Source organism: Parambassis ranga, chromosome 8 (assembly GCF_900634625.1).
Source record: "Parambassis ranga chromosome 8, fParRan2.1, whole genome shotgun sequence".
Classification (NCBI taxonomy): Eukaryota; Metazoa; Chordata; class Actinopteri; family Ambassidae; genus Parambassis; species Parambassis ranga.
In genome coordinates, this window is record NC_041029.1 from 12,427,729 (window position 1) to 12,446,142 (window position 18,414).

The following is an 18,414-nucleotide window of genomic DNA, read 5'->3' on the forward strand; positions in this document are numbered from 1 at the left end:
AGGGAGCCCACAAAAGAAAGTTGATTTTTCTATTTAGGAAGGAAGTCAAACGCTGTGCCATGAGGCGTATCAATGAGTCCGATATTAATTTTGAATAGCAGAAGGAAGAAGAGCGGAGTTGGTTTTGGATTCGACCACCTCCTCTGTGTGGAGATTCGGTTTGCGGTGGTTTTTGTCTCTGTCTCTGGGTTTTGAGGAGATGACCATGGTCGAACTGGAGAAGGAAGTGCTCCCGTTACCCCCTCGGTACCGGTTCCGAGACCTGTTGCTCGGGGACTGGCAGGCTGACGACAGGTAAGAATGCCGTTTAGCGTTTACGCACGGCGCACTGAATCCGTTGCGCATCAGTGCGCCATGAGAGCTTCGTATCACCTCGTTTGAAAAAAAAAAGTGCAATTGTATTTGACATTTTTTTTCTCTTTGATGTTAATGACTTGCATGTCACACACTCACTGTCAGCTGCGCAGTTCTGTTGTAATGGATGCTGCAACAGGTTCCCAGTGTGCAGAAGCGACTGTATACAATACAACGACACCAAAACAGTATGCTGATTGAAACACATGGGGACACTGAAAGCTACCAGAAAAATGATTTTATTTTATATTTTGCCAAAGCCATGTCTATAAATATGAACATTTGAAACATAAATATTCCTTCATCCATTGAAATGAACAGTTTGTAGTATTGTACTCATTCCTGAGCTTTGCAGTGAAACATCTGCCACCTGTCCATCCAATTCCAACTGTGCGCTCTCAGCAACTGCCAATTAACCTTTCCTGATACTCCATTTGCAGGGCAGTGGGTTTGACGCGCTATATGATATGCATTGCTTAATTTGACTTTTCATTATGTTGTCTAATGGAAAACCTGGACCTCCATTTCATGCCTGGTGTCTCCTGTTGCTAGGGTGAAAATGAGGCCCAAAACATTTCACTTGTGGTCTTGAGTGGGTGTTTCAAATCAGATAATTGGGGGGAGACCTGCTCTTAAAAGCAGGGAAGGAATGGCCAATCCCAGTTCAAACATCAGCACGCTTACAGAATAATAAGAATAGGAATGAGAATAAAGAGACACTATTAACATATGAATAATAACAGGGCTTAACTGAAGCTGGAGCATCATATTTCATGTGAAAAGCTGTAGTATTTTACTGTCTGTCTGCCTCCCTGACCATCTGAAAGTGTCTCATCCTCTGGTCATGCTCCTCTGACCTTCTGTAATTTGCCAGCTATTGCCCAAGGATTAATGTTTCTGTGCAGTGTGACCTGCACATTACAGAGATTTTGCTGCTTCTGTCACACACCTCACCCTCTCATCCCGCAAGAGACGAGAACATTTTAAGATGTATAACTTTGATGCATCTTTGTCACACTTTAAATCTATTTGTGCCTCAAATGTTCAGAGAGCGGTCACGCTAAGGGTCAAGTTGATCGCGATGGTGTCCAGGGAGGATTAGCAACTATGAAATGGACTGATTAGAAGCAAAGGGAGAGCTGTGATTGATACTGACAGAAAGCTTAATTACTGCTGCCATGGTTTATAAATCTTGGAACTGGCTCATTACTAACATGCTTAAAACATCAGACACTCCAGCTGGCTGCAGGTGCAGTAATTCCTCTAGCAGAATGTCAACACAACTTATCTCCGTTACACATATGGTTACACTCCGCACAGGGAAAAAAAAACCATACCGTACATTATTGAGCACTTTAATCCATCCATGGTGTGTCTGTCTCTGTCCTCCCTCTGTATGTGTCCACATGTGGCCCTCATCTAACATTCACCCCGCCTCTGTCCCTCTTCTTCTCATATTCACTCTGATTGAAGTGCCTTCGATACCATGCTTTACCCTTTTTCAAGACCTCTTCTGTAGCTCAGTGGAATGCATTTGGCTGTAACCACTGAAAAGGCCCTTAAGTGAAGAATTTTCAGCACAGACTTTTAAAGAAGGGAATTAATTTAATAATTTATCTCTCTCTCTATCTCTCTCTCTCTCTCTCACACACACACACACACACACACACACATACACACAGGAGTCTCCTATCTCCTTTAATTGAACAATTACTGGTGTCCACAGTGAATGTCTCCTTTCTCTTCCTCTGCTTTGTTTTTGCAGTATTGGTCGTATCTATTTATTTGAAGAACTGTAAATTATTAACAATGATTTTGTTTTTCTTGAAGCAACTAATTAGTTCCATGCTTAATAATTGTAGTTCATATTAACCTATAACTGTAATTGATCAGTAAGTAAATATGTGTCCTTCTGTTGCAGAAATGTGTCAGGGACGGAGAAGGAGGAACATTTTAATGCCACTGTTGTGATCACACCAACACCATTTATGTTTTCTGGCAGTGAGTCAGAGGTTCTGAGGAAATGCCAGATGACTAAACAATTAAACACAGATCTTTTGCAGGCTGATAAGAATTTTTCCAGTCAAATGAGCTGTTGTCTCCTTTTATGACTTGATATTGAACTTTTTTTTCTTTCTTGGCTCATTATTGATGCCTCGGTCAACCTGTTTTAGAACACTTAATATAATATATTTCCTGGCATCATTCACAGCAATTACCATGTCCCACCATTGCAGAGCATTATACCATTCTTCACAGAGTTTATAGCATGGTCATAGGAGCCTATAAACACACACACACGCACGTCTCTCATTACAGCTTCCCTTGTATGACTAATTTGTTAAAAGTGAATTAAGATACAACAGTCTCTACTGCTACACAATAGACAGCCTCAGTGGGAGCTTTCAGCAGAGCCCAGGATTAACATACAAATGACAGCCTTTTGTCCTTAAAACAATCTCGCCTCCGCATCTTTTCTCACTCAATCTCTGTCACAGTCAACCCCGTCATCTTTTCTCTTTCCCCCGTGCTCCTATTCCCTTTCCTTCCCTTAAATCTTCCTGCCAAGTCACTTAATCGAGTGAGGCCTATGTAGAGCATGATCCATCAATATTGTCAATATCTATGCCAGTTAGTTTTTACTGTGTCAGTGCAGGTGAATGCCAGAGTCCTTTAGTGAGTCCCTTATTAGAAAGCTGAGCTATCTGTGAGCTGAATTGTGAATGTATTATATGCATCATGTCAACTCTGCAGTGCTACAGAAGCTTCCTTGCAATGCAAATGGCTTGTATGATGAGCACTCTGTGGAAAGGTGGTATTTATCAAATTAGAGTCTGGATGATAGAGTGGGATAAAAAGGGGGCAGTCACACCATAATATCATTCATGAAATGTGTGCAGCATGTAACATTTGCTAAAGAATATCTAGAAGTCAACATAAAAAGTTACAAATGAGCAGTAACTGAACTGAACTTAAAGACTTTAAAGTAAGATATTGTCCCACAATGACCATTGACGGGGCGATAAGTTGACTCTACAGTGTCACAGACTGATAACAGTTATCACTAGTTATGTGTGGAAGAGCTAAATTACATTCCATCACTACAGTACAGTAGTTTATATGTTTATTTATTTATCTTAATCATACGATAGAGAAGAAGACATGATGTTTTCTGTAGGTAAAAAAATCCTATACCTGTATTGACAATAGGCCATAAGACGCTGCAGAGTATTAGTATATTGGTTACCAAGAGGATGGATTGCTGAAGTATGAGAACAAATGAAATGGCTTGCTGGGAGAATGGAGGACTCATGGACAGAATATTGTGAACATTTTAACCCAGACAATGGGGCCGCTTCAGTTTGGTCACACTCTTTTATTAAATGTACCTTTTTTTTGTACTCCACTGACCCCTGCCTTCTGTGCCTACACAGACACGTTTAATATTTATTATCTCCACCATTTTCATTGAATTTTATGATGAGAAATAACCCAAGGCTCTAGTCAGAACCAGGCCAGTGCAGGGTGTGTCTCTGATGGACTATTTTTTGCCACCACTGTGCTTTAATAAGCTGGATATTGAATTCCCTGACCAGCCTTTGGGTTTTAGATGAACACTGTCAACACTTAAGAGCCTTCCTGCTGGGGACACTAACACAGCCGCAGGGCTGACTAGCATTTGACTGACCACTTCTAGGCTCTTGCAGCTTTGGATGTAGCTAGAAGGCCTCGTGGCACGATCAGAGAGAGGGGGCAGGGAGCCGCTGTGCCGCGCTGCCGGGAGATTACAAACACAGTTATCCGTTGATTACAGTTCCCCTTTTTCCAAACTGTGTTAACCTAATACACCACAGGAGTTGTCTTTCAATCTCAGAAGCCCTAGAGACACCAGGGACAGGCAACAGAGATGATTCCTCTCATGTTTCACTCAGTTTGCATTGCACGCCATCTTAAAAGTGGTGGTTTGCAGATAAAGATCAATATCTCACGTTGACTCAATCAAACGCTATCCGCCTGTGCTTACTTGAAGCTAATGTAATGTGGAGGGATGAGGTTGACTTTTAATAGAGCGTTGCACCAATTCGAGCAATATTTTTGTTTCATGATAAGGATGACGTGGGGTGAACAGATCTTCAGTAAGTGATGCTGCTTTTCTATGAATTCAGCTAAAAGGAACTCTGTCTTTGCCTGAAAGAGCCGCTGTGTTCTGTTCCTCCTCCAGGTAAAAATGTGGCAGCACATATAAGCAGTGAGTGATGGTCTCAGGAAGGGTGAGGCCGACCTGGTTACGTCAGGGTGCAGCGTTGGCTGGAGTATTTCCACTAGTAATGTATGGAACGTTAGAGGAAGTGGTTCACAGGAAAACCTGCCGTTTATCATTTTTCATGCTTTGCGCAGCCTGTTGGACTTTTTTACTTTGAAGACATCAGGAATAATTAACTTACTATTATTAAAGCACTTGCTTGTTTCAATACGATGTTATTATTCATTTTAAGTGGTGCATTAGAAATAAATGGACATTTATCTTTTATCTGTCTCTTCAGTCAGCATGAACTCTTCCACTCTAATAAAAAAAGGTTCCTTTCACCACAAGAAATTGATTTGTTTTTAGTAGGGATAGACACACATTTCTTTTTGCTCCTTTATTCTTTTCCACCTGTGTTCAACACCGTGTAATGTGTGTGACGATTGTGTTATCTGGGTCAGGGACAAGCTGTCCTGTCGACCACTGGCTGGATGCAGCAGAGTGCACTATGCCTTTCTTAAGGTGTCAGAGCGATTTTGTGCAATTTGTTTGTCTCCTGTGAATTTTTTCCTGTCCTTATTTATAGGTGTTGTATTATTGCAGGTCTCTTAATGAAATTGAGTTTAAAGATCATTAGTATGCTTCTCCAGTAAGCATGTTTCTTCAAATCAATGGGAACACCTTCCATAAAATATTAATGGGAAAATGTGAGTTCTTTGATTCATGCCTGCGGTTGTCTGAGTGAGAGAGAGAGTGTGTCCGACTAACCTACTGCCACACATCCGGGATTACGCAAGAAAGACTGTGTGAGTGCACATAAATACAAAAAGACCTAAAGCATATAGCTCAGTTATCACACAGTGAAATATTAAATTCCTATTTGAAAATACTTTCAAAGACTACTTTCTCTCCACATATACTAATCTGGACTCTGTTTTTCAAGGAGAAATGTTGGCTGCAGTTCGTTTCTGATTTCATAGCCAGGATGAAAATAAATTGGTCTAATCAGAGACACGGATCAGATTTATGCATTATATTTTAATATTTTCTTTCTTGCTCTCCTTTTTGGAATATTATTGATGTAGTATTGCGAGTAAACAAGCACTTGTTAAAATGCATGTACAAAATTGGCTGCTGCTGTAGGAGCTCTGCCAGGATGAATAAAAAAATACAGAGAATAGACATAATACTGCAGCATCTGATGCACAAACAAATTCAGACTGATCAAAGAAGTTCTACAGATATGTGACAGACTGATACCTTGTTTTTCCAGTGTGAGTGTGAGGATGGAAAAACTTTAATTAAATCAGAGACACTATGAGTATTTGCTGCACAGGTATGTTCTGAAAGAATATGCCATTTATGATTTTGCCATTTTGGTCTATATTGTCCTATAAGAGACATTTAGATATTAAACTATAACATGTATGTTTGAGTAGCCTGTTCACTTATTAATGACCAATGTGCCTTTTCACTAACTGGCCTATCAACAGAGTTGTATGGCACTTTGGTGTCCATTTATATTGTAACAGAGACAGGGGCTGTTTCCATGACAACCCAAACTATGATGCCTTTTTCTAAGCCTAACCAAGTTGATTTTATCCTTAGTGTTTTATGCCTAAGCCTAAGCACAGGAAGAGTCATCAGTAGTCAGTGAGTGAAACTTGCAACCGAACCTGCGTCATTAATGACATCTGAGGAAGAGGAATCTTGGATTTCAGGAACCTTCAGGACACACCTTAAGTGGCCCTGTTAAGTGGTCAATTGACCTGAGGTCAGGTGAAGCATTCATCACTCCATTTGGTCCTAATGTAGTTCTTATAAAACCTCGAGGTGTGTTTGAGGTCATCATCTGCGATAGTAGAAATCCCTTTCTGTAGCTGTGTAAGTCAGTTATTGTGTTTTCAATCACTCATTTGTATATACGCTGACTGTTCTTTAGACATATGTTTTTAAGGGCATGCCCACATCTGAATGTCTGAATGAGAAAACACCTTTTTTTTATTTTCTTACTTCACTGGGCTGCTATTTCTGAGTTTAGTGTGGAGGCTGTGATGAGCCGATGCTGTGCTGCTGTGCACACATAGATTTGGGTTACTTTAGTCTCTTGCACTGTGTCATTAGATGGCCAGTGCTGTGTCATTATGGAGCGCAAGCATGGGTGGAAGCAGCGGGAGAACGAAGTTCAGCTCTCTCTCTCTCTCAAAGATCCTCCTCCGCATGTCCCCTGTCTGTCTGTCTCTGTCTGTCTGTCCATCTGTTTGTGTCTATTTTTCTGTCTGCGCCCATCCCCACTCTCTCTCTCACTCACGTGTAGATAAAAATATGAATTCTCTGCATCCTTAGGTTTGAAATGCTATGCCATGCCCCTCTCCTTCCACCTATTAAAGATGCTCCATTGAAGCCAGGGAGATTAGCTCTAAGAATCTGTAGATAAACCTATATTTTAAATGAGTAGCAGAAAGAGAGAAGGGTTTATTTCTTCCTTCAGGGTAGATGCAGTAACAGCTGTTCCTTTATTTAGGGACACATTTGTTTTCTTTCTTTATTTTTTCTTATATTTTGCTTTGTTTTGTTTTGTTTTTGTTTTTTTTTTCTGTACGGTGACCCAAAGCTCTCAACAATTAACTGCTGTTTGTCTTCCTTGTGCTTTTTTGAGGGCCTTAGGGAAGGGCTGCATGTGTCTATTGCCCAGAGGTGCCATCATGATGTGTTTGTGTGTCTTTAGTTTTGAAATAATGCTCTTTATGGGGTTTTAATGTATTTTTGTCCCCCCTCCTCTACCTTAGATTAAAGATCCCAGCTTTCAATCTATCCTACGGCTCAACACTTTATTGGGCTATATTTCCACTTTACTTTTCATCCTCTGTTGTACACTCAAGCGGAACAGCTCCAGCTCCGAGTAAGACATCAAGGGCAAAATGACCTCTAAAATTATCCTCATCTCTTGAGAAGTTAGCACAGCGTTTATTCTCACAGAGTTTGAAGGGGCTTTGTGGAGTAATGCACCAATGGCACCTTAAAATGCTGGAGATTTGGCACAGAGGAACACTGTGGTAGTCAAATGTCGAGATGCAATGTCTGATGAATGTAGTTATAAAAGAGGGCATTAGCGTGACGGGAAGCAAACATTAAAGTGTTTTCCCTTTTTTCATTTTATGAGGATGATAATCAGAAACCTCCCACAGTGGAGCTTTTCAGGAAAGAAAAACACATGTGCATTGATTCTGTCTGAGCCGGTAGGACGCTGTGGAAACCCAAACACATATAATTATAAATAATTTCATGCTGTTGATTCTTCTTATCTGAGTGATTTCTAATTAAAATAAGAGGTCATTTGGGAGTGTTTTTCTCCCACTCCTGTCACATTTTTAGACACTGTGCGCTCATTTATAACTGTAATACCTCAGTTGAAACAGCACATGGGCTGCAAGGAAAGGGGAACTCAAAGTTAAATCAGTATTTATTTTAACATTTTTCTTTCTTGTAATCTTAAAAAAACCCACCACATTCTATAGATATGTAAATATTTTTATTCTTGTGCCTTTTTCACTTTATTCTGCACATCAGATGAAGAAAGAATGCAGATTAAGCAATACATGTTTAATTTTTCTCACATGACTGCCTGTCACAAGTGAGTCATTCATAACTTGTTAATTGCATTGAGGATTGCAGATTTTGTTTGTTAACACAGATGGTTTATTTTTTGGCATTTTTTAATTGGGAAAATGTAAAATAGTTTAAATGAAATATTGTAAAATGTTGTATAATTTAGTCATTTGGATCAAAGGAAGGAAGCTCAAATGAATTTTTAGATTTCACCCTAAGGTTCCCGTTGTTGAATTTCTAGTTATAGTGTTTCCTGTTCTGAAGGGAAACTTTTTCTAAATCAGAAGGTGCTATTTCACACCCAGGGGCTTTTGCCAGCTTGGGTATCTTTGTGTATCTGCATGTTTCTCTGTTATTCTTAATGTGTACAAACGCATTGTTGTCGGCAATCTGTTCAGAGAGAAGGGAGCCGTCAACAAGTTGCAGCGGGGCCATCAGCTCCGATGGCTGAACACACTTCACAAGTGTGTGTCTGTTGGCTCACATCTGCTCATGTGAGAGGGAAAAGACAACGAATTATGTGTTGCCATAGTAACAAAGGGGAAATTACCCCCCCCCCTCCAAATGCTGCTAAGGAAGATGTGGTGGTTTGGTTTTGTCCTGTGTGTATCAGACCATGTGGGGTTCTGCTTTGGCGGACCACCTCTTCATGTTCCTGCAGACAGGAGAATAGATTGCGGTTGTTCTGCCTCCCTTTCATCTGTCTGTGTGTTGTGAGGGGACCACCAGTGTGCTGGGTCTGGCGTTTTTCATCCTCGACCTGAGTCATCCACTCCTCCCTCCATAGGATGAAAGGAGGGCTACTGTGAATTTTCCCCTGAGGTGCTCAGACAGGAAATACAGTCACCTACAGTGTGATTATGAGTCTGTACACATGTAAGAGTGTCTCTTTGTCATTTTCATCATATCTCTCTGTGGGAATCTCAGATACAGGTGTGTGTTTTTAGGTCTGTCTGTGTTACAGTAGGTGTGTGTCCCTCTAACAGGCGGGTGCCAGAGTGGAAAGGGAGAAAGAACAGTAATTATGGCCTCCCATGTTCAGCAGAAACATCAGAGGGAAGTAATTTGTTGCTCTATATTTAATCAGTGGCGATAACGAGACTGACTGCAGCCGTCTGGGCCTATGGGCAGGCGGACAAGCAGGAACACCATTTCCTCTATAACCTATTAAGCTTTAATGCAGCCAGCCACAGTGTCTTATTTCCATACTTTTATCCATTCAAAAAGTCATTATCACCCTTTCTATCTCCAATTTGCTCAAATGTATGTTATTTTTTCTTCACCTTTATTTTAATCTGTCTTACCTCCACTTGTTTCCTGTCTTCTTTCTCTTTACATGACAAGAAGTATTTTTATCTCTTCAGTCACCTGAAGCGCCTCCTGTGTACTTTTTCCTCAAGCCCCTCATTATCTCTCTAACTGACTCTTTCTCAATCCCTCTCTTAGGGTGCAGGTAGAGTTCTATGTGAACGAGAACACTTTCAAGGAGCGCCTCAAGCTGTTCTTCATCAAAAACCAAAGATCCAGTGAGTTGTCCATCTGTAATCAGTACAGTGAACTTCCTTTCTACACCAGTCAGTCTTATGTGTGCTGCTGTTGTTACTCTGTATTTCATCATCAACCTGTGCTCTCTGTATGACTCTTCATTTGTGGGAATGTCATTTATTTTTACCTGTGTGCATGGAAATCAGTTATTTTTCAGTGTCAGGGTTATTTTGCACTTTTTAATATGAGCATAGATCCAATCTGCTGATGCCATTTTTAGTTACCATGGTGACAAGTCCCACCTCTCAACACAGGAGGTGTCAGAGTCATACACACTGTCATACAACAGTCTACTTCCTGTTGTGATGTTGGATTAGCATAATATATAATCCATCCCCAACAGGCCTGTGGCTACTTTATTTTGGGGTGGACTGTTCCTTTAATTGTAATTCAGCTAATAATTTTAGTCAAATCTGGCTGCAAATAGAACCTTTAGTTGTGCCTGTAGATGGTTTATGAGCATCTGTGTTGTGTTTTCATTGTAACATGCGTATTGTAGCTTCAGAGACCGTGTGAATCTCCACTCCACTGATATTATTTAATAGTGACTATCATCCTTTTGATTGCAGGTCTGCGAGTTCGAATGTTTAACTTTTCCCTCAAGGTGCTGAGCTGCCTCCTCTACATTGTCAGAGTCCTGCTGGACAACCCGCAAGAGGAGAGACAGGACTGGTGAGAGAAATGGTGATAACAGGGGCCTAATGAGGTGGCACAAAGTCTCAGTGAGTGTGAAAGCCTGATAGTACGAACAAGAGCAGCAGATCAATAGATAAAGATAACTGTGTGTATATAGAGTATCCAGTAAAAGGATTGGATGTGGGATTATGGTGAAAGAGGGAATAGGGTGCAGGTGTGATCTAAACTGATTATTTGCATTTGTGGTGAGAAATTTTTTTTTTTTCCCACCTCCTGCAGCGTGAGCGGAGTTAACTGCACCAAACAAAACACATCATCCCGTCCCTGGACTGAGTTTGACTGGTAAGCATGCTCGGCTCTAATTAGAAGTGATGGCTTCTGCCTTCAGCAGACAGGGACCATGAAACCACACACCCTGGAGGACTGACATCCCTGAAACCGGCTCACTGGTCGGAAATGTTGTATAACACAATCAATGCGACTTCACTTAACTGAAGCAATACACAATGTTGATATTAAGCAACACAGAGCCATGTGCATTTGTCACAATCCAAACGTATATGGATTACCTGCCAGCATAATATGTATGTAGTGCCTGTGCAGCCTAATCAGCAGCGATCTAGTGGAGATAAAGTGTGTAATATACAACAACAGAGAGAAGGAGGAAAACCAGAAAGTGGACACAGACCTGAGGCTATGCCATGTCTCCTGCTCAGGGACCTATTGATCTAATTGGTGGCTGATGACACTGGCTAAGCTCTGGCTCCAAATGAATAAGGAGCCTGACAGAGTGAGCTCAGGAAAGGGATGGGCCGCCTCCTGCTCCAGGCAGCAGACTTTGCAGCATCAGTGGAGATAGCACTCATGGCGAGCAGCCATGATAAGCCCCAGGGTGTCTTTGGAAAGAAAAAAAAAACAACATCTCACAATGAGGCTGTAAATTTCCATTTGACTGTGAGAATATTACTTTTCTCCTGCAATGCGAGCACAATGGCAGCTGTGCGCGGTTGTTCAGCTGGAAACAGGATAATTAAATTAAAGCAGTGACATGTGTTCTGTTCATGCTTCCTGTGCTGGACAGAAGAATGTTAACATCATGTCCATTTTTGCAGCATCTGCCTGATTGTCTCCTTTTCTTCCTCTCTGCAGGAAACTGATCATCTGGGTTGATAGACCTCTACCGCTGTGGGCCCTGCAGGTCAGATAGATCAGTTCACTGCAGAGTAAACAAAGCCTCAGTTTGTTTACAGCCCTTTCAGCATGTGTGAATACACACTCAGATTATCTGCATTTCCTCTATTCATTGTGACAAAGCTGGATTCACATCATTGTACCTCACACATACCGTATATGTTTACATACAGCATTAATGTATACAATCAGACATCAGGCTGTCTCTTACTTCACTTTAACCCTCATTTCCAGCATCAGCACGCCCACTGATTCCACCCACGCTCTCCATCTCTGTGACTCCTAATTTCTCTCTGCTCTGGTCTCTCCCTGTTTTTTTTTTAATGTATTTATTTATTTATTTTTTGCAGGTGCTGGTGGCTTTCATCAGCTTTTCAGAAACCATGTTGCTCGTCTATCTCAGCTATAAGGTGAGCCTGATATCTTCTGAGATGTCTGCATGTGACTGGGTGGGGATGATGATCCGTTTTGCTACTGCTTCCTCAGCATTGTCCTGTTATGGAAACGTTTGACAGACTTCAGGGGAGGCCCCTGTATTGAGGCAGTGGGTGGCCGATCCATCAACGGGTTACCCTGCCTTTGATGTACTTGACACTGTAAGCCTATGAAGGGCTCTCTCTGCAGATTACTCTGGAGGCTAGGGCGACTTAGCATTTAGAGCTGACTGATTCCTGTGGACATAGCCCATGCCTGTCCACCTACACTAGTCAAATTCAGGTCAGGCCATATGCAGGCGGCAGACACATTAAAGCAGCTACAGCTGACATTCTAAGTGAATGGCAAAGCTTAATTTAAACTGAACTATGCTGTTTCTTGTCTCAAAGGACACAGGGGAGTTGTATATATAACCAATGCATCCTGATCATTTGTCCCTGTGCACTCTCAGCAGTCAGGCCTGTTATAGTGGTAAGCCCATAAGGTCGCCAAGACAATGGAGTTCCCTGACCTCTCTGTGTGTGTGTGTGTGCATTTTGTGTTTCCAGGGCAACGTTTGGGAGCAAGTATTACGTGTCCCCTTCATTCTGGAGATGATCAGCGCCGTTCCCTTCATGATCACTGTGAGTGGAAGAACACAGCGTGGCAGGGAGTCTATCACGAAGCCATTCAAACACCCTATCATAGAACGCACATAACACTTTACCCCCACGCAGTATGTGTGTGTGTGTGTCTTTACCCTTCTCACATTTTATAGCCACAGCTACATTTATAAAGGCATTCATTATAAAAAAAAAATAAAAAATCTGATGTGATTCTTTTTTATTCAGGATTGTTAAAAAAAAAAAATACAGAATTACAGATTTTTGCAAACAGTGTTTGGGTATTTTTTAAAAACCGAGAAAAGCAAAAAAAAAAAAAAGAAGTTTGTTATGAAATGTTATGTTTGTAATGACTTTTTGTCTGACATATGATATTACATTATATTTATGTTAATGAAACCTACATATGGTGATGTCATACAAACCTGGGATCAGTACAACAGAAAACATGGCAGGAATCTGAGGTTTGATCCCCCTGACACTGTGAGCTGTGTTGCCGTTAGGTTTGGCATAAAAAACTGCATGTTAAGTTTATGCATTACAAAACTCAAAAATTCACAACATTAACCACATTTTACAAGGAAAACAACCATTGTGCAGTCCCCATTTTTGTGGGCTGTTTAGTCATCATGCTCTGTTGTTCTGCTCGCGCACAGTGAGGACATCACAACCAAATTATCCTATCCTTTCCAGAGTTTTCATCTCTGTACAAGATATATATATATATATATATATATAAAAGATGATGAGACAGTGCTTCTCTCTTGACAGGTGATTGTACCCTCCTTCAGAAATCTCTTCATCCCAGTATTTCTCAATTGCTGGCTCGCCAAACATGCTCTGGAGAACATGATAGTGAGTGAAGCACTGTGTTTCCCTGTTGGGTTTAAGCATCGCTTTCATCTTAACATCGCTGTTGTGTTATTTTGTTGGCATGCAGTTGCCCCTCTCTGTCTCCCACCTTTATTTTATACACTCTGCCATGAAGGTAAATCTGTCAGAAAACATTTAGGCTGATGTCTTCATGAAATCCAGCTTCTTTAAAGTTAATTAACTATCCTCCATTTCACCTCATTATGCAGTTCTTTTTAATATTTGATATGTGTGTTTGGCATCCATCCGCCAGATTTTGTCATTGTAAACGTTTTCATCTTGTTTGTTGTTGTCACAGTTTATTATCTCCTATCTGGCTGTGTGTTTTTCTGCAGAATGATCTCCACAGGGCCATCCAGCGCACACACTCGGCCATGTTTAACCAGGTGGTGATACTCATCAGTACACTGGTCTGTCTCATGTTTACATGGTGGGTACCCTCACTGCTGACCATACCCTGAGAGAGGGAAGGGGGGGGGTACAAGTAAAGAAAGGAGACATAATTACATAAGTAGAGGTTGAGCAGGCGGACAGGGGTGCTTTCACAGAGTGAGGAAGAGAAAAGAATGAGATGTGCAAGCAGCAGTCTGATGAATGCATAAAAATTAAATAGAAAAAAACTACACCTCCTGCAGCTACAAAGGCAGGAGGCTGAGAGAGGTAATTGGTGACTGTGAGAAGGAGATAGTGCTCTGAAATGACAACTGGCAACTGCTTCAGTGCTGTTGAGGATGTGTTAGCTTGCTGTGTATCTGGCACGAAAGCCGGAGCTAATCCAGAAGATCCTCCACACACTGCGAATTAAGCTCTCTGACCATTTCAGGGTGACATTTGCTTTGATTCCTTAAAGATTACGTTAGTGCGCGCAGCTCAGGCATGCATCCACCCCCATCTCCACACATACCAAGTCACACTTTCACTGTGAAAAAACAGCTCTCCATGGAAGATGGTCCCCACAGGCACCTACACTTCACCTATCATGTAAAGCTTCTTTCTCACTGATGCTCACTTCCATTTGTTACCTTTTCCATCATCAGCATCTGTGGAATTCAACACCTGGAACGAGCGGGCAACAACCTGACTCTGTTTGACTCGCTCTACTTCTGCGTGGTCACCTTCTCCACGGTGGGTTTTGGAGACGTCACCCCTCAGATCTGGCCCTCGCAGCTCCTGGTGGTCATCATGATCTTCGTGGCGCTGATTGTGCTTCCTATCCAGGTGAGAATGGTCATAAACATTTACACAGCTAATACAATGATGGTCCAAAATGCACCTGTTATAGCTACATACCTATGTTATATTTGAAAATTAAATACATTTATCCAGCTGTAACCTGATGGGAAACAGCAAATGAAGATTAAAATATGGATCAAACTTAGTAATAATGACAGAGCTTGTGTAATGAGTTAATATGTAACCAGGACTTCCTTTTTTATATAGATATATAAGTCAATCAGATATGCGCTGTGATATGTGCTGAATGAATGTGGAAATGAAACAGACAGTTCTTAGTTTCCATGGTAACTGACTTAGAGTTGAAGTTATCTACTGTCTGTCTAGTTTCTCTCATCTCAGATTACCACGCTAATTTCCATAATCCCTCACCATAATACATGTTCGGCTCTTGTTGTGTTCGCTAGCATTATGCAGCGCTAGTGCTAACCATGCTATTTCTTTACTATATTGACTACAGCTAGCATCTAAAACTAGCTCGCTCAGACTAAATATAAAGGGAACTGATACACACAGGCTGTGCTCGTTAATTGTACAGTTGCTGCTCAGCCAGCACCTCTGGGTTCCTTTCAAAATGAACAGATGGCACATCTTTTGAAATGTTCTTTTAGATGTGCTCATGAACACTAATAATTCCTCCATTCCCCCCCTCACACAATAATGTGATGACTCATTGCATCCCACATAGATTTACAGCACTATTTTTTGCTCGGAGAGCCACAACACTGTCTTCCAAACTCACTCAATTCCCTAAATTCCTCTCCTGTCATTTCGCTGCTCCACAGAGGAACCTCATGACAGAGTTACACAATGTGTTTACACACACACACACACACACACACACACACACACACACACACACTCACACACACATACACTATTTGTACAGGGAGTCAGGGACCTATAAAAAAACACCTTGACAAATGCATCAGTTCCACTGTTTCCTAGTAGCTGTTCTTCATATATGTGTAAACTCTTCATCCCTGAGGTAGCTGCTATAGCTGTTTGTCTCCCGAGGGCGTGGAGGTGCTAATAGGACAAATTTAGAGATGGCCTCTTTAGGTAATTTCACACACAGTAGTCACAATGTCGCTCCAAGTCAGTGGTAATTTTTCTTTTATGTGGTGTCACATAAGCAGACATACTGTACTGTAGGTGTAGGGCAGCATCCTACGCATGCATGCTCAAGCTCTCACTCTTTTGTTTGTCAGCTGGCTGCAAATATCTTTCACTAAAAACAAAACAACACAAAAAACACACACGCATCCATACTTTATCTAAACTTGCGCTCATAACAAAATGGCGCTCCCTTCATCACTGACATGGTTACCATGTGTCATCCCCTCCAGTCCCTCTCCCCATCTTTCATCCATAAATACCCCTTGACATTTAGAAACTAGCCCACCCCTCCAAGCCCCCACTGCATCCCCACCCCTTCACCCCTCCACCCCGTGTGTCCGTCTGTCTGACTCTAAGTCCTGGCTGCACAGGGGAGCCGCAGAGCACATCAGGATTCAGCCACAGTTCCTCTCTTATTGCCGCCTCTATTGGTTTTCCTGTACCTGTCCACGGCACGCTACAGGAAATGCACCTCTTAGCAATTCATTTAGCCTTAAAAGGTATTGATTTCAAAATGAGATAAAAAGCCCGGCCATTTTGGTCATTTCTTTTGTTTACAGTGCAGCCTGACCAATTTCTTGACACAAATCTTTTCCTTGATTATGTACACCAGTAACAAATAAATAACACATTTTTGCATAGATGTGCATGGCGTTTGCAGACTTTAATAAGCTGATATCATGTAAACACAAACAATATCTGTGGTAAAATGATTAGTTCCCAAAGAAAGTAAGGACACAAATACAATGTACCTATTAGGTTCCAATTGATGTGATCAAGGTGTGTATTTAGAGTCATTATCAGCCATCCACTGCAAATGTTGCTGCTCAGGAGCAGGGGGCCCTCATCACAACAGCCTGAGGGACTAGTATTGATTTCATATCACTCAGATTCACACAAGATTCTTGTGTGTTATGATCAATAATAAGCTGAGCAGCACTTTGGATACGTTTTTTGGGGGGACAGCACTTTTCTTACTTACACACAGGGAGGTAAAGTTGCATCATCGTGGTTCTTGCTGGACTAGGGCAAAAGTGAAAAAGAGGACAAAGAATAGGAGCAATGCAGCAGGTGGACAATGGATCCCATACATTAAATATGTGTATAGTTAATTAAATATCCACACACCCACAAATGTCAAAAATTGTACATTGTAAAAATGTTGCACTAGTGTGACCAATGGCAAATATCATGTTTGAGAGACATCAGGGCAGGGTAGGTAATAGGTGACACCTAGGCACAAGATGAGAGGTGATTTTCAAAATAAAACAGGAAGCAGGTAACACATCACTGAATAAGAGCACAGAAACACTGTCAGAGAGTTCCAGGTTACCACGGTAACTTACACAAAGTTTAAATGAGGTCTTTCTGGAACAGAAAAAAAAGCTTCCCCCATCTCAGGTTAACAGTGAGCCTTCACCATCATAATAACACTACTTCACAGTTCAGTAGCCTCAAAGAAGACTTAACACCAACTGAGCCATGCCTTGCAAAAATAATTGGGCTCGTCATAGCCACCACAGGGCAGCTGGCAGCGCCCTAAAACGTTCCCACAGTGGTCTGAAAATGGGAACCGAGGCTAATTAAACAAACAGAAAAAGATACACACGCTGTGCTCATTAAATGTACACACATATTGTGAACATTAATGCGTTAATCTGTATAACAATCATTGTTCATCCAGTGCACTTAGTGGGTCTGCCCCTGCTCCCCTCCATTAACTGAAGATGGGGAGAGAAGGCCAAAATGTGAGTGGTGTTAAAGAATGAGGTGCAGGTACTCCCAGGGATTTCTTTTCTTGCTGTAGATAGGGTCATGTTAGCACCCAATCCATCCCATTCACATTAGAAGATGTCTGCTCAGGCCTACTATCCATTATCTGCTTTCCCTTGTTAATCTCTGCTATCACATTCAGCCTCCAACCTGAACCAAATCTCCACTTATCATAATTACCCCAAACACTCTCCCTAATCAAATGGAAACGCTATACAGTACAAGGCATTGTTTTCTTTTCATATACCACCTGGCTCCTCCTTGTATTCCAGCTAACTTAATCCACTTTCCATCTGTTAAATGTGATGGATGTCATCCTGAATGTAGTTTGAGCAGCTGGCCTTTCTGTGGATGGAACGTCAGAAGTCTGGAGGGAACTACAGCCGCTACAGGGCACAGACAGAGAAACACGTGGTGCTGTGTGTCAGCTGTCTCAAGATCGACTTGCTCATGGACTTCCTCAATGAGTTCTTTGCTCACCCCCGCCTGCAGGTGTGTTCAAATGGTTTGCTGGTGGGGGGGATCTTGTATGTGTGTTTGTAATAATCCTCAGCAGGAGTTGGAGCAGCTGAGGTTAAAGCAGGAGGATTAATTTGGCAATAGCAAGGATCAGACTGATGTCTTATTCATGTTGGAGCAGTGTGTGTGTGTGTGTGTTTGCCAAGGGTGCCTCCATGTGTGCGTGTTTACTTGTTTGCCAAGAGATTATTTTGGTTTGTCTGCACTGTAAGGTGGCTAAAGGTTTAGGATGTGCCTGTGGTCCTTTCCGTCCTGTCTGTACAGTTTAAAAAGCATATG

The 18,414-nt window shown here is 41.7% G+C and overlaps 1 protein-coding gene across 3 annotated transcripts in view; it reads left to right on the forward strand.

Moving 5' to 3' along the window:
• Positions 1-205: 205 nt before the first annotated feature.
• The window catches only part of kcnt2b (potassium sodium-activated channel subfamily T member 2b), a 31,551-nt gene continuing 13,342 nt past the window's right edge, over positions 206-18,414 (forward strand). For all 3 annotated transcript variants that reach the window (XM_028413012.1, XM_028413014.1, XM_028413015.1), the window contains exons 1-10: positions 206-294; positions 9,656-9,735; positions 10,324-10,426; positions 11,540-11,588; positions 11,932-11,991; positions 12,565-12,639; positions 13,390-13,473; positions 13,827-13,921; positions 14,529-14,709; positions 17,944-18,108. In XM_028413012.1, coding sequence (XP_028268813.1) covers positions 206-294; positions 9,656-9,735; positions 10,324-10,426; positions 11,540-11,588; positions 11,932-11,991; positions 12,565-12,639; positions 13,390-13,473; positions 13,827-13,921; positions 14,529-14,709; positions 17,944-18,108 — 981 coding nt within the window. The remainder of the gene's footprint in view (positions 295-9,655; positions 9,736-10,323; positions 10,427-11,539; positions 11,589-11,931; positions 11,992-12,564; positions 12,640-13,389; positions 13,474-13,826; positions 13,922-14,528; positions 14,710-17,943; positions 18,109-18,414) is intronic.